Source organism: Aplidium turbinatum, chromosome 8 (assembly GCF_918807975.1).
Source record: "Aplidium turbinatum chromosome 8, kaAplTurb1.1, whole genome shotgun sequence".
Classification (NCBI taxonomy): domain Eukaryota; kingdom Metazoa; phylum Chordata; class Ascidiacea; order Aplousobranchia; family Polyclinidae; genus Aplidium; species Aplidium turbinatum.
In genome coordinates, this window is record NC_137479.1 from 2,983,915 (window position 1) to 3,001,389 (window position 17,475).

Consider the following 17,475-nt stretch of genomic DNA (forward strand, 5'->3'; position numbering starts at 1 on the left):
GAGAAAAAATTAAAAAAAGCCGAAGTCGCTGATCGCAGTTTCCGCAAACATTTTACAGTTTTCCGCAAACAAGCAAAAACTCTTAGGATCATTACCAGAAATTTTAAAATGTTTGCGGAAACTCCGATCAACCCTAACCCTTTTAAGCGGAAACTGCGATCAGCGAGACCGCGACTTCGGCAATCGGCAAACTCTTATGATCATTACCGAAAATTTTAAAATAAATAAAATGTTTGCGGAAACTGCGGAAAAACGGAAACTGCGATCAGCGAATGCGGCTTTGTTGTATTTTATTCTCTCGATCTTTTCAGTTTGTTTGTTTGCGGAAACATCCTAACTCTTTTAAAATGTTTGCGGAAACTCTGATCAACCCTAACCCTTTTAAAATGTTTGCGGAAACTATTACCAGAAATTTTAAAATGTTTGCGGAAACTGCTAAAAAACGGAAACTGCAATCAGCGATGCTCTATTTTTTTCTCTCGATCTTTTCAGTTTGTTTGTTTGCGGATATCGATACCCTAACCTTGCGGAAACTGCGATCAGCGACTTCGGCTTTTTTTATTTTTTTCTCTCAATCTTTTCAAGGTATGAACTGACGGTACGAATTGTTCATGGTACGAATTAGGTTGCACCCGGGAGGCTGTAAGCAAGGGTGCCTACCATCTCAGTGAGGATACAATTGGCTTGAAAGAGTTTCTGTGAGTTAAGTTTTCAAGACGTTTGCTGTCATGGCAGTATAATGTCCAGTTGTCCACGCTTCACAAGCATAGCCTAGAGAAGGGTGGAGAGAACAATTGCCAGGGTGGGCTACTTTATTCATTTCGTCAATATATGCTTTTGTGTTGTGTTGTTTGTTGCTGAACAGCTTGTGTTTGCCTGTTTCGACCCCTTGATGAAGTTAGATGAAGTCAGTTGTGTTGACTGACAAAACGTCAGTAATAAAAGCTAGACATCATCCTTAACATCAAGAGGTAACCTAGTAGCCTATAGTCTGTACCGTACTCAGTAGTCACCAGAAGAACGCAAATCACTTTATTTATCAAATGCCTGGTGAACAGTTTCACTCTGTTTTTGTAACATGGTTGTTGAAAACACAATAAGTACGATAAGTCTTCTATAGGCACAATGTGCTGTTTTTATGTGATAGTCATTTAATTTATGCGATGATTAGAACTATATTAGCGAAAACAAGGTTTTTCCAAATTAGAATAGAACTAGTTGTCCAAGTTTGCAATGAGAGTGCCATGCCATATATACAAAGCGTTTTTCATGAAAGGACTATATATATACTGTTTATTGATATGTATAGCCACTTCCTTTCGTTCCATCATTAGTGTGTTAACACTATAACAGCGCATTTAAGTTGTTAGCATTATATATCTTTGAAAAGCATTATCTTCATTTTGTTGTGGTTGAGAGTCCTTGTAAAGTTTGACAAAGGAACTGAGCTGTAATTAAGTATTGAATGTTAAGAAGTCAGTGGATAAATAAATGATTCTACTTATTATGTCCTGAAATCTTTTTGACTGATGTTTAGTTAGTCATTTTATAGCAGACAAGGGTTATATCATAGGCAGTGGCTAACTGGCTATTTGACCGGTCATCATAGGCGCCGGGTTTTGAAAATTGCCGGGGGGGCAAACTATTTAGCCGACCGATTGCTTACATTCAAAATGCTGATGTTTGTCAGCATTGATGTTTGTTTGCGTCTATATGCCATTGTATATCGCCAAGCTTTATAATGTAGGCTCACGCCTCGAAATTCACGGCAGACATGTCCGCCGTCACAGTATGTGATGTCCGCGGGAAGTACCATCTAGATCGGTCATATTTGTCCGCCGAGAAATAACACAGGAACTAGCGATACAAATCGTCATTGCATAGCATGAACAATTGTTGCGAATGCGATAATATATTTTCCAGCGCATTCTAGCGCGCATCTACAAAATGTGAATACTGTATCCCTTAGCTTCCATTCAAGGAGGAAAACTTTTGATTTTTACGTTGCTTCAACGATTGATGACAATGACATTGAAGCAGCGTAACAAAGGTGAATTCTTCGCTAAGAATCGATAGGAGTACAGGTACTTCTACACTAATCACGCGCAATTTAGTTCAAGTTTTACCTCACAATGTCTGGCTTTGATCTCCGAGTAATATTGATACGGCAAGGTTGGTTACTAAATTAGATTATACGAGTAGGCTATTACAGCAAGATGCAACAAAATTTGTTAAGTTTTGGTATTAAAGTAAGAAAGAAAAGACCCAAGGAAAATCCACTTTCGCTCACATGACACGCAAAAATAAACCTAAAGAAAAAAATCTGTGAAAGTTTGCACAGCAGAAAATAGTACCATTGGTGTAAAAATTTTCCGACTCCTGCCCAGAGCATTGTGACGCAATAAGCCACACGAGCTCGTTCGGTGGAAGTTAATCAGTTATGTGATGTATTGACCAGCTACACGGCGCTTTGACTCTTCAAGCGCAAGTCGTTGGTCTGATGAAAGCCTTTCGGAGTGACTTTACTGATTTTTTAAAAAGCCTTCTAAAACCGTAGTTATAGACAGTTCTGAAATGGAGAAGAATTATTATCAAGATAAAGTGATTAAGCATGACGATCGACGGCTAAAACTGGTGTGTCCGCCGAGATAGCTGCTCAGACCGGACACGTTTGTCCGCCGTCAACAAAAACGAATTTCGAGGCCTGTAGGCTACTTCGAATTATATGCTGTGGTCACTTTGAACTTTAGCTCTTAATACGCGTAGATACTAAACTGAGTATACAGCACCTCGTTATTGACACTCCCAAGAAAAAACAAAGCGAAGGAAATCAAGAAAAACGTTTTTCAATCGTTGTTACTATGCTTCAACGCGGAATGGCCCGTTTTGGTGAGTTCCCTATTCGGAGAGAGCCTTTTTCGGTGAGAGCCCTATTCGCTGATTTTTTTTTAAATTATCAGGTAGGCTACCGTAGCCTAATTATCATTGCCGTTTTAGGGTTAGGGGTTAGGGTTTTATTTCAACGTTTAGCGACGTTAAAACGATGTAAAAGCGGCAATCATAATTAGGCTACGGTACCCTATAATTTTTAAAAAATTTCAAAAAATCACCGAATAGCAAACTCTCCGAAAAAAGCTCTCACCGAATCGGACTCATCGAATAGTAGCAGACCCGCTTCAACGGCACCATGCTGGCGTTTATCAGCTACGGTACTTCTGTTTCTTTTGTTATCTTAGGAGCAGCGCTCTTGTTGCAACAAGTAGATCTTTTAATTGAGATCGATCCGCAATGAAGGTCAAACTAACGCAAATCTGAACTTAAAAACATTTGATTTAAGATTTTTTTAAAATAATTTGCGGGGGGCAGCCACCCCGAGCTAAATTCACGGGGGGGCGCCGCCCCCCCGGAGTCGGCGCCTATGCCGGTCATGACATATTTTTTCTTTCACCTTCTCCTTCAAAGCAAAAACGAGAGGAGAAAAAAAGAAAAAAATTGCATATATAGCTTTGTTTTGTTGAAGGAAAAGTGTTGGTACTCTGAAGCAATCACTCCCACAGGAGTGGGCCAAAATACCCCGAAATGACCCAAGTGCCCGGTCGGAAACTTCCGACAAAGAATTGAAAGAGTTATCCAAGTGAAAGGCGGCCACATTGAAAATAAATAAAAAAAATTATTCCTAGTACTGTATTATATTGAAAGCTCTCATTGTGACACCTTTTTAATGAAATTTTATTTATTTTCATTAATAAATCGTCTATAAGTTGGTTCAAGGACTTTCTGTTCATGCTGTAGTTGTTTCTGCTCAGTGAAAGCACGGAATGGCCCGTTTCGGTGAGTCCGATTCGGTGAGTCTGATCCCTTAACGGGGGATTTTTTCAATTTTTTTTTTTAATTATCGGGTACTGTAGCCTAATTACACTGGTCTACACGATTTTTGCTCTGTGAACTTTGAAAACTGATTTAGAGTAATTTTGGGGTGCTGAATCCGAATATGACCTCAGATTTATGCTATCACGTCAGGTTTGTGAGATATGATAACAGCATATTGTTACTTTCGTCAAAAGTGGAAGATTTGACGTTGCGTTTATTGCACATACACATTGTGCAAGATCCAGAAATCCAGGCCATGTGGTGCATAAGTACCTGAAATACACCTACCAATTATAATTTTGATACCAATTTGTTTTCTAAGCAACATTATTAACAAGGCAGTAATAACAAGCTAAAAGGGAGGCTATAAGTGTAACTGACCCCCTCCCCCCGTCAATGTTTTGCATGAAACCACAAAGATTTAAGCAAGCCTATGGCAATGCTTGTTCAGTAACCATATTTAGGCTGTTTTGGCCTGTCTAACACTACCCTTTCGTTACAGCACTGCATATGTTGGTGGTAAACGCAACGCCAAATCTTCCACTTTTGACGAAAGTAGCAATTTGTTGTTATCATATTTCACAAACCTGACGTGATAGGATAAATCTGAGGTCAGATTCGGATTCAGCACCCCAAAATTACTCTAAATCAGTCTTCAAAGTTCATGGAGCAAAAAAAAATTCTTTTTTTGTAGACCAGTGTTATCATTGCCGTTTTAGGGTTAGGGGTTTGGGGTTAGGGTTAGGGGTTAGAGGTTAGGCACTCACCGAATCAGACTCACCGAATCGGACTCACCGAATCGGACTCACCGAATAGTAGCAGACCCGTGAAAGCAATAGTTTGAAGGCAAACTTAAAGTACCGGTACTGTAAGTGTTCAAACATATAACATATAACATCTAGTTTGAAACATGTGGTGCTACAGTCTGCCTATCTGAAATGATATATTGTTACTTGTTTTTCACCCAAATTATTTGAAATATTTTACAGGCTTAAAATTGCGTTTGTTTTCATGCCAGTATATCAGAACCAGGTTGGTCCCGTTTTGATTAAATTATGTGAATTGTATTGTGACGCATGAAGCATTGCATCCAACTCATCATATTAATGAACCACATTATGCATGTCAGTTTTGTTTATTCTTTGGTACTTTCTATTGTTTCAGTTTATGTTTGGTTAGTTTACTGTTTATATATATATTGCATCATTTGAGTTTAGTTGAATTATTTTGTGAGCTTTTTTGTTGTCTAATCTATCATGGCCAGCGTGCTGAGAACAATGGATTTCCTTTCAATGTGATGCATGTATTAATGTGCATTAATCTTGTCTACATCAGACATTTTGAAGAGACCAATTAGGTTGGCATCTTTTGTCGCAGAATTTATTTAAGCTTAACAGTACCGGTATGTTGGTAATATGGTGATGCACCAGAGGCAACATTTTGGTTGGAGGCAGAATGTTCTGGTAAGAGAATTAAAGGCCAGAAGCTCTGGCATTTGATAATATGTACTTCATGTAGATAGAAATGATCTGTTTTAGCCTGATGCTGCGTTCTCCTGGGTTTGTAGCGGTTGGTCGAATACAAGGTGTGTGTCTTGATAAAAAAGTCCTTGGGCCTAGAAAGGGAGCAAGTCTTTTAGGCACATACAGTTAGGCGCTGGTCAAATAGCCGTGCATACTGTGGCGTCTGGATATTTAGGTGCGGAACACTGTGGCGCCCGTTCATTTAGGTGCTATTCCTAGTAAAGTCTACAGATTGTATCAGCTTGGAAGGTAGGGCAATGCTTTTCACACAATGTTATATTGAACAGACAAATATGTCATGGCTTCCGTGAGTGAAGCTGTTTAAACCGGCAATGCTTCTCACAAAATGTTATATCGAACAGAAAAATATGTTGTTTTGTTATTGCGCGTGCATTTATTTGTTGTTAGTCATGGCTTCAGTGAGTGAAGCTGCTTTATCCGGCAATGCTGTTCACACAAAATGTTATCTTGAACAAAAAGATATGTCATGGCTTTCGTGAGTGAAGCTGCTTAAACCGGCAATGCTTTTCACACAAAATGTTATATTGAGCAGAAAAATATATTGTTTTTTTAATGTGCGTGTTCGGCATTTATTTGTTGTTAGTCCAGGTTTGCGTCGGTGAAAGCTTTATCAATAAATTATTCAAGTTTCCGAACATGACTGAGTTCACTTTTAGTCATAGAAGTCAAATAATAACTACACTAAACATCAGTAAAAAATATATCGTAGCAGGCCTCGAAATTCACGGCGGACATGTCCGCCGTCTCAGCATATGATGTCCGTGGGAAGTACCCTCTAGATCGGTCATATTTGTCCGCCAAGAAATAACACAGAAACTAGCGATACAAATCGTCATTGCATAGCATAAACCAGGGATGGCGAACCTTTTTTAGTGCATGGGTCACAAAAGAGAGCTTAATCTTTGAAAAAGCAAAAGTGGGTCATACATTTAATTACATGTTAATGCGAAACTACATGTTAATGCGAAACTTGCTGCTGCATCTTCTCTGCAAGTCTTATTATCCTTGGTTGGTAATCCGTAGTTTTTAGCTTCACACATGCAGCACTCATATCTGAGCTGAGACGATTCCGTGTGCTTGATTGTATAAAATTTTGTGCGAAAATAAAGATTCGCACGAATATGAAGAACCAAACAACGTTAACAGAGCTACCACAAATCTTTTCATAGTTTCAAACGAATTTGGCAGGGAGTTCCACTCTGTAAGAATTATATTTTCAGCATGGTTTTCAACAGCAGGAAAGTCACAACCATCCATATCCGTTTTCATTTCAATTTTTTGTAGGAGATGATTTAAGTCTACAAATTTTGTTTTCCAACCTGCACTTTCTTGAAAGTCTATCACTTCCATTTCCAAGTTGTAAAGACAAGACGAAGCCATTCGAAGTTTGATAATTCAAGATTTTCAAATTGAATTGCATGCGGGAAAAGAATGAACTGCAATGTAGTATCTAGCTTTCGGAACTGGGTAAACCTTTCTGACATTACATTTTTGGCCTCTTTCGTCAGTAAAACATACTTGTTGAGTGCAGTTTGCTTTTGTTCATAAGTTAAATTGGTGCTGGTAAAGTGCTTCAACAACTGAGGAAAATATTTCAGCTGACCTTGTTCAAGGTCTACAGAAAAAATAGCGAGTTTCTTCTCAAATGCTTTAATGTGCCCAAACATGGATAATACAATATTCCCACAGCCTTGCAATTTAGTATTTAACTTATTGTAATGCATTGTGAAATCAGCGAAAAAATGTAAATCATTCAACCACGTAGGCTACTTTCGCTTAACTTTGGATATTTTTGAGTTTTTTCAACTAAAAAAAGTTGTACTTCTTCCAACAATTCAACAAATCGCTGTAAAACATTACCACAACTTAACCACCTTACACTGTTGTACATGAGTACGCCATTAAATTTACTGTCACACGCGTTCAATAAATTTGCAAACTGGCGTTTATTGAGAGCCTGAAATGCAATATAGTTGACTATTTTTATTACCACACTTGTTTAAATTTGTTGAAATATTTGTTTAAATTTCATTATTTTAAAAAAGACAAGTGGGTCACTGAAAGTCTGTGATGGGTCACTTTGTGACCCGCGGGTCAGTGGTTCACCATCCCTGGCATAAACAATTGTTGTGAGAATATAATTTCCCGCGCGTTTTAGCGCGCATCTAGTAAATGTGAATAGGCTACTGTATCCCTTAGCTTTCATTCAAGCTGAAAATCTTTCAATTTTTACATCGCTTCAACAATTGATGACATTGAATCAGCGTAACAAAGGTGAATTCTTCGGTAAGAATCGATTGGAGCACGCACAAGTTCAATTCTTACGTCACAATGTCTGCCTTTGATCTCCGAGTAATATTGATAAGGCAAGGTTGGTTACAAAATTAAATTATACGAGTCGAGTAGGCTATTACAGCAAGTTAAAGAAAAATTTATCAAGTTTTGGTATTAGGCTACAGTAAGAAAGAAAAGGCCCATAGAAAATTCACTTTCGCTCACATCACTTTCGAGACTTAAATTGTCCGCTGAGATAGCTGCTCAGACCGGACACGTTTGTCCGCCGTTAACAAAAACGAATTTCGAGGCCTACCGTAGCCTATATTCAAGTGGGTGGTAGGCTTGAGTGAAGAGTAACTTAGTTTTCCGTCAAAACCCCGACTAGGTTTTGCCAAAGCTGAGCTGTTACAATCTGCAGACTTTACTAGGAATAGCACCTAAATGAACGGGCGCCACAGTGCTCCGCACCTCAATAGCCAGACTTCACAATGTATGCGCCTATTTGACCGGCGCCTAGCTGTCTGCACCTAAAAGACGTGAACCCCCTAGAAATGCACAAAACGCCATCAAAAAACTTTAATATCAGTCAATCTTTTCTGCTGAGGAATATATACACCCAGACGTCCTGATAAACTAGTTTCCTTTTCCGACCTCGACTTTTACTTTGTCTATTTCAAGTGGAGTCTTGCTCAAAATTGCAGTTAAACTGATATAAAAAATTAATCAGATATAAGTAGCGTAGATGTCAAACTTTGTTTTTCATATTGCCAGTCCGCAAGGCTATTTTTATTTTAAAACCAGTTGGTGAGTGAGAAAAGATTGGGGATGGCTGCTTTAGAAGGTGCTGTATGACAATGTTTAGGATCCTTCTAAGGAGTCTATTTAGGATTAAACTTTTGGGTAGATTTCAAATTGGGCAATGTTTTCTATCCAACCAATGTAGTATGTATCCTATTGTTTTTAAGTCTAAAGATATTGAAAAATTTTGATTGGCTACTCTCCCTGTCTTCATTTTGGTCCAAAGAAGCCTGGCCATCTTAAAACATCTGTATCATCTGGTTTGTCTGTCGTGATTCCTCTATTTCTCTCCATGTTTGATATCTTCATTGTTTAGGTTTCTTCGAGTCATCTTTCACTAGTGATGCACTGGAGGTTGGAGATTTCCACTTTTGTTAATGTTTACTTCGTATAATCAATGTTGTGACCACTTGATTTTAAATTTGGCTTTGTTTTCTATATTTTGTTCATTTGATGTTGTTGATTGATTTTATGGTTCATACACAATTATACAAATACACGTGACATAACACGATCTCTGTTTACTCAGTAGGTGTCACCATTGCACTTGCAGCAATGGTTCAAGAAATATTAAATAAAAGTTTAAAAACGGATAAATGTTAGCAATAGAGTCATAGATGCATCACGGTAAAAGGATAGCTTTTTTTGGCCTATGGTTATTTAATGTTGTAAATTCACAAGAGAGATTGATAGAAATAATACATTGGACAGAATATCAGAGGAACCAGTATACAAATAAGATTTGATTGAAATTTTTAAAAGTTTTTTTTTCTCATCCTTAAGTGTTACAAACATGATTGTGCAGTCAAGTTAATAAATCTAGGAAATGACTATTTTCGGTTGAATGTGGTGTCTGGAGTATAATTTTCGGTCCATTCTATTGCTTAGAGTGTAGTTTTAAAATAGAATTGTATAAATGGATTTAATTAAAGCCCTTCAGTTATGCTTCCATTTCTAAGCAGCAGTGGGATGGCGCAGGATATAAGGGTCTGCTACTATTCGGCGAGTCCGATTCGGCGAGTCCGATTCGACTAGTCCGATTCGGCGAGTTCCCTATTCGGCGAGAGCCTTTTTCGGCGAGTGCCCTATTCGGCGAGTTTTTGAAATTTTTGAAAGGAAATTATCGGGTACCGTAGCCTAATTATAATTGCCGTTTTTACATAGTTTTAACGTCGCTAAACGTTGAAATTGTGCAGAAAGGAATAAAAATAAAATGTTTGAACTATTAAATTAAAATTCGTCATGTCAGTTCAGTTCAGTTGTTTTTATTTCTGACCATCATATGAAAAACAATACACGTCAACATAGCAAAGGTGTAAAAAAGGTAGAAGCGACAAAACGCGAACGTTAAAACGTGCTTGTGACCGAAGTAAGTTATTGAGTTGAAAGAAACATACGCGCCGACTTCAGGGGGGGCCGGCGCCCCCGTAAATTTATGGTTGAGGGGCAACAAAAATGGTGATGACAAGTGGTGTTTCAAATATAAAACACTTCGCGAAGGAGATTTAGATAATTTAAACGGACTTAAAGAATGCCGAAAGCAAGAAAAGCCTACGTTGCTCTTGCCCGCAAAACAGCAGCTCGCATGGCTATCTCATACTGTACGGAAATTTCAAAGTAGATGGTAGAGTACTGCTGGAATAGTCACGTAACTATTCATTGCAATATTAAGTAAACCAGCTAAATTAGACGCGCTATTTTCAACGAGGTCTTCCCGCTGTGAGATCAATTATGATTCAACAGAACGCATTGTTTTGTTCGCAATGTGTGTGAATTAAATCAAAAACCGATAAAAGAAAAGGTGTTTAATGGTCTTGGTCGCAGATATTGCCTGCATTAACGACGTCTCTTACCGCTATTATCACCTAGCCAACCTGACATCATTGTTTTATGCGCCCGCTAAGGTTGACATCGACTTCAACCATCATGAAATGTTACGTAATAAGAACGATTATATCCTACACGCAAAAATAAAAAAATGATCTCCTCTTTCTGTTTTGTCTCGTGAGCTTTGCATATTGCTCAACAAGTGCATAAAGTTTAGAATTGACAAGAAATCATTGAATTTGAAAATTAAGTTTGAATCACTGCAAATAAACGTATTCAAAACTTTCACTTAAGCCGACGCGATTTCACACTCCGTAATCTACGTCGACAATGATTTTTAGTGCGTTCATTTTGAAAATTGCTGAGCTGGAGACAACAGCTTGTCCCGTGTTAGTTGAACTTGTTTTTTTGAGGTGAAAATCACTTGCGAACATCTCGACCTTTACTCGAGTATAACCTACCGTATTCAATAAAAGACTATAAAGACTTTCGATAAAAAACAGAAGAGAAAACACTTCGCCGTTGTCAACGCTTTGAAAGTAAGTAATTAGCGAAACGAGGTTAATAAAACTGATACCAGGTTTTCACTCTGCTTGAGATCATGATTTTTTGCGTTTTATTTCGATAACTTCACTGTCTTGATCGTTGTTGTTCACTCGCACGAAAAGGAAATGAATCGGCTTGTTTTCCAACAGTTCCAATTATGAGCTAACAATATCAAAATTTTTACGACTAAGCGTACTGCGTGCGTAAAACTAATCCTTTCAAGCAGCGCTTCTAATAAATTCGGTTTGCGACCTATTTGTTAATATAAACACGACACTAAGCTTAATCAAAGACTATTTTAATTGAGTAAATAGCGCTATGGTTATGACGTTATCACCTTTCTCGCCCCCCAAGGTTTTTTGAAAAGTCGGCGCCTATGGAAAGAAATTTGGCACGGTTGCAACACCTTCAGAAAAATTTAAGATATGAAGGGAAAATAAAACAAAGAAAATGTTACAAAAAAAAATAAAATAAATCATGTTTATGTCTGTAAGTTAGCACTTTTGAATAGTTAAAATGATCGGAATGGCCCGTTTCGGCGAGTCCAATTCGGCGAGTCCGATTCGGCTAGTCCGATTCGGCGAGTTCCCTATTCGGCGATAGCCTTTTTCGGCGAGTGCCCTATTCGGCGAGTTTTGAATTTTTTTAAATAAAATTATCGGGCACCGTAGCCTAATTATAATTGCCGTTTTTACATCGTTTTAACGTCGCTAAACCTTGAAATCGTGCAGAAAGGAATAAAAATAAAATGGTTGAACTATTAAATTAAAATTCGTCATGTCAGTTCAGTTGTTTTTATTTCTGACCATCATATCAAAAACAATACACGTCAACATAGCAAAGGTAGAAGTGACAAAACGCGAACGTTAAAACGTGCTTGAATTCGTCATGTCCGTTCAGTTGTTTTTATTTCTGACCATCATATCAAAAACAATACACGTCAACATAGCAAAGGTAGAAGTGACAAAACGCGAACGTTAAAACGTGCTTGAATTCGTCATGTCAGTAGAGTTGTTTTTTATTTCTGATCATAACATCAAAAACAATATACGTCAACATAGCAAAGGTGTAGAAAAAGGTAGAAGCGACACAACATGAAGGGAAAATAAAAAAAACGAAAATGTAACAAACAAAATAAATAAATCATGTAATGATTGATTAGTTTGGATCAACAAATGTGTGGCCTACAGCCCTACAGCTTGGATTGAAAGGAAATTATCGGGTACCGTAGCCTAGTTATCCCAACCAGCAAAAATTTGTTCCAAGAACCCAGTTAGCCTAACAGTTCATTTTTACATTGTAGTAACATTAGGCTAACTGGGTTCTTGGAACAAATCGAAGGGTTTCTGTAAATGTTTCTCAGTTTCAACGTATCCTAGCCAGCAAAAGCTCCCTTTTCTACACGATTTCAACGTTTAGCGACGTTAAAACGATAGGCCACACATTTGGTTAGCTATTTGACCTTTTCATTCTGTTACTACAATGTAGAAATGAACTGTTAGGCTAACTGGGTTCTTGGAACAAATTTTTGCTGGTCGGGATAACTAGGCTATGGTACCCGATAATTTCCTTTCAATCCAAGCTAAGCTGTCCACACATTTGTTGATCCAATCTAATCATTTTAACTATTCAAAAGTACTAACTTATAGACATAAACACGATTTATTTACTTTGTTTGTAACACTTTCTTTTTTTTTATTTTCCCTTCACGTTGTGTCGCTTCTACCTTTTTCTACACCTTTGCTATGTTGACGTATATTGTTTTTGATATTATGATCAGAAATAAAAACAACTCTACTGACATGACGAATTCAAGCACGTTTTAACGTTCGCGTTTTGTCGCTTCTACCTTTGCAATGTTGACGTGTATTGTTTTTGATATGATGGTCAGAAATAAAAACAACTGAACTGACATGACGAATTTTAATTTAATAGTTCAAACATTTAATTTTTATTTCTTTCTGCACGATTTCAAGGTTTAGCGACGTTAAAACGATGTAAAAACGGCAATTATAATTAGGCTACGGTGCCCGATAATTTTATCTAAAAAATTTTAAAAACTCGCCGAATAGGGCACTCGCCGAAAAATGCTCTCGCCGAATAGGGAACTCGCCGAATCGGACTAGCCGAATCGGACTCGCCGAATCGGACTCGCCGAATAGTAGCAGACCCAAAATGATTAGTTTGGATCAACAAATGTGTGGCCTACAGCTTGGATTTAAAAGAAATTATCGGGTACCGTAGCCCAGTTATCCCAACCAGCAAAAATTTCCGTTTTTACATCGTTTTAACGTCGCTAAATGTTGAAATCGTATAGAAAAGAGAACTTTGCTGACTAGGATACGTTGAAGCTGAGAAACATTCACAGAAGCCCTTCGAATTGTTCCAAGAACCCATTTAGCATAACATTTCATTTGTACATTGATTCAACGTCTGAATACATTATCTTAAAAATGCAACGTATCGTAGGGCTTCTGTGAATGTTTTTCAGTTTCAACGTATCCTAGTCAGCAAAGTTCTCTTCTACATGATTTCAACGTTTAGCGACGTTAAAACGATAGGCCACACATTTGGTTAGCCTTTTCATTCTGTTACTACAATGGGTTCTCATTTGTTGATCCAAACTAATCATTTTAACTATTCAAAAGTACTAACTTATACACATAAGCATGATTTTTTTTGTAACATTTTCTTTGTTTTATTTTCCCTTCATATCTTAAATTTTTCTGAAGGTGTTGCGACCGTGCCAAATTTCTTTCAACTCAATAACTTACTTCGGTCACAAGCACGTTTTAACGTTCGCGTTTTGTCGCTTCTACCTTTTTCTACACCTTTGCTATGTCGACGTGTATTGTTTTTGATATGATGGTCAAAAATAAAAACAACTGAACTGACATGACGAATTTTAATTTAATAGTTCAAACATTTTATTTTTATTCCTTTCTGCACAATTTCAACGTTTAGCGACGTTAAAACTATGTAAAAACGGCAATTGTAATTAGGCTACGGTACCCGATAATTTCCTTTTAAAAATTTCAAAAACTCGCCGAATAGGGCACTCGCCGAAAAAGGCTCTCGCCGAATAGGGAACTCGCCGAATCGGACTAGTCGAATCGGACTCGTCGAATCGGACTCGCCGAAACGGGCCATTCCGGGATATAAGGTGCTCACTTTTCAATCATATAAACTTGGTTGTACACTTGACTTAGCTAGTTGTTGTTGAACACTACTCCTCTCTACCCAGGGGTGTAATAAATTGGGTGTGTGTAGTTACTGAAGGAAATGCGGGCAAGATAAACGAACTGGGGGTCTGCTACTATTCGGCTAGAAGTCCGATTCGGCTAGTTTCCTATTCAGCTACAGTCCAATTCGGCTAGTCCGATTCGTCTATTTCCCTATTCGGCTACAGTCTTTTTCGACGGACGACCTGCGAACATATGCAAGCATTTAAATGGTCAACTTCAATGACAACTAAGACATGTAACGCCGAAACCCAGGTTTATTCTAAACTGCCACTTAGGTTTTAACTTCATCTTTTATGTCAAACGCTATTTGGCAACTGTCTTTTTTTTGTTGACACGTTTTTGCTCAGACGTTATCTCACATAACCTCTATTGTTAATCATGAAAAATGTTGTTTTGATGTAAAACACTTATTTTAAACGAACCTAGACAACAAAATTTGTCATTTTTGACGGATTTTGTCGTCTGGGACGGCACTCAAAGGTATAAACGCTGGATAAAATGCAAGAGAAACGATATTGTGGAATAAAATATAACATTCTCTAAATAAACAGAAGGTGTTGTTGGATTTAGAATTTGTAATAGTTGAGGATTCTAATATATTCTAAGTTTGCATGCAGTTGGTGACGCAGGATACATGTCGATTTTATGTGAGCAAACATTAAAGGGCGGGGAAACCCAAATTAAATTTTCGAGTTTTTTGTTTCAGCGTGATGTCATTGGGTACAACATGCGTTTTAGAAAAAAAAATCCAAATTTTGCTGCCCTTGTCTCGCTAAGGCCGCTTTTGTTTGATCCCCATTGGCGAGGCAGCGCGTGCATCCAGCCGCGACGCTGTACGCGGTGACGTCACAAGGTACATACAGTATTGTTTGAATTAATTGAAACTGTCAAGAAAACAGGCTGAATTAGTGTATATTTGGTTTATTGCGATAATTTATCAGATGTGTATAGTTTAATACCTAATGTGGGCTCCACCTTCTTTCAATATTGCACGAACACGGTTTGCAACAATTTTTAGGAAATTTTTGGAACAATTTTTTTAATTCGAACAATGCTGTATGTACCTTGTGACGTCACCGCGTACAGCGTCGCGGCTGGATGCGCGCGAGGCTTTGCAAACGGGGATCAAATAAAAGCGGCCGTAGCGAGACAAGGGCAACAAAATTTGGATTTTTTTTTTCTAAAACGCATGTTGTACACAATGACATCACGCTGAAACAAAAAACTCGCAAAAAGTTAATTTGGGTTTCCCCGCCCTTTAATACATGTTTAAAAATAAATTTAATTTGCTTTTTAGTTTTAAGATCTCAGTGGTTAGGTCTAAACCCCACTCATCTAAAGCTTCGATAATTTCAACTATAAAAGAAACGATATTGTGGAATAAAATACAACATTCTCTAAATAAACAGAAGGCGTCGTTATTTAGAATTTTGTAATAGTTGAGGATTCTAATATATCCTAAGTTTGCATACAGACGGTGACGTAGGATACATGTCGATTTTATGTGAGCAAATATTTCAATTTAATAGTTTAAACATTTTGCGCTAAATTTCATTTCAATTTATTTTTCTTTGTCGGAATGCAAAAGAAACGATATTGTGGAATAAAATACAATTCAAAACTGTAGCCGAATAGGAAACAAGTCGAATCAGACTAGCCGAAACGGGCCATTCTGACGAACTGGCCACCGCACTCTTGTTAGTGCCGAAGTAGAGTCAGAACCTTATCATCTCATTGCCCATGCTGGAAATTTAAGTAATTAAGTATATATATGTGAACCGTCCTTTTTAAAATTCTCAAAGCTAAAATATTTCATTGGAAATGACACTAAAACATACGTTGAATACTTTTCAATGGCCATTTTTTCTTTCAAGCACAGTGTTATTTGCATGTTATCATGTACTTGATTATGGTTATTTTCTTTATTGGTTGAAAATCTTCATCGACAGAAACATTAACTATGTGTTTAAGAAATATTTTTAGTCTTGATATTTGTGCGGTAGGCTACCAGATTTGCATTACTTGAAAATTTATGTACTGTACTTATCGGTACCTATCATGCTAGAAAATACAAACAGTATATATATTTAGGGCGTGGCAGCCGTGGCTGTCATCAGAAAAGAATAATTGGAAAGTATCTGTCTCGTAGCGGTCACCTCGGTGGACGTGCTCACTGCTCATGGTAGACATTAACAAAGCATATTTTTATCTAATTTTTAACAAAATACGTTATAATTAGCCAACTAAGAACACTTTCGGATACTTCACGACACAGGGAAAGTTGGAAAAAGTTACGAACTGAGCATCTAGTTTATCAAAGGCCGCACCGCCTATGATACTGTAACTGTAGCAGTAGTGCATGGCAGCACATATGATAGAAAAGACTGCTTCAGACTAGCAGATTTCAAGTGCAAAAAATTGTTTTGAATGATGCGATTTGGTTTAATAAAGAGATAGTTTAAGTGCCAGAAAAACCTACCGTAGTTTATTTTTAGTTAAAAATTTGTACTTTCTACAGATGAAGTCATAGTGACGTCATCGTCACCCAGCAACCGTCCATCGGGAATTGATATTGTTGATTCCGTGTCATGGTCTGCCACCTCTAACCATACGACCAACGGCATAACAACGACGTAGGTATAATGCTGGATGTCAGTTCCATATAACTGCATTATTTTTGTGGATCAACTATTATTTAAAAACAAAGCGGTTGTGTCTGTAGTTTCATCTTTGGTACAGTTTTTATTAGAGATGTACCGATACCAATATTTTGGTCGATACCGATCCCGATACCGATATCACTTTTTTAGGCCGATACTGATACCGATATTTTGGCCGATACTTTGGTGTGACAAAAAGAAGCAATTTTGGTATTTGCAAGGAATTATATCAAATGCTAAGTTTTACATTATTTGCATAAAACTATTAAAAAAAGCTTTTAACTGGCATAATTTAATAAAGATTCAAGAATCCAATCTCAACCGCATTGTTGTGTCATAATAGTAGGTTTTAGTAATAAAAGACCACCATAGGCTAATTGAGGACTGGGGTATAAGGGAAGAAACATTACATCATAATTGGGGTTTCTGAAAAATTAAATAAAGTGTTTGCGCAAACTTTCCAAACAGGCTATCATAATTGATAATAAGATGTAAAATGTAAACCAAGTGATTTGTGTAGTCGTACAAAAACTATTTGACAAGTAATGTGCAACCTAAGGACGCTTGTCGTTTGGTTGAAAAGCTTTTGCCAGGCCAAGACCACCCAGGCAGCAAAAATGCGCAATCCTGCATCGCCCTCACGCTGCTAAAGGTCCAAAAAACCCTTGCAACCCGGCTGTTCCCAGCAAGCCGGCTCTACCAGTCCGC

The 17,475-nt window shown here is 37.6% G+C and overlaps 1 protein-coding gene across 1 annotated transcript in view; it reads left to right on the forward strand.

Annotated features, from left to right (window-relative positions):
• The window catches only part of LOC145775182 (magnesium transporter NIPA2-like), a 49,248-nt gene that overhangs the window by 14,303 nt on the left and 17,470 nt on the right, over window positions 1–17,475 (forward strand). The window contains exon 2 of the mRNA XM_082586417.1: window positions 16,626–16,740. Coding sequence (XP_082442543.1) covers window positions 16,626–16,740 — 115 coding nt within the window. The remainder of the gene's footprint in view (window positions 1–16,625; window positions 16,741–17,475) is intronic.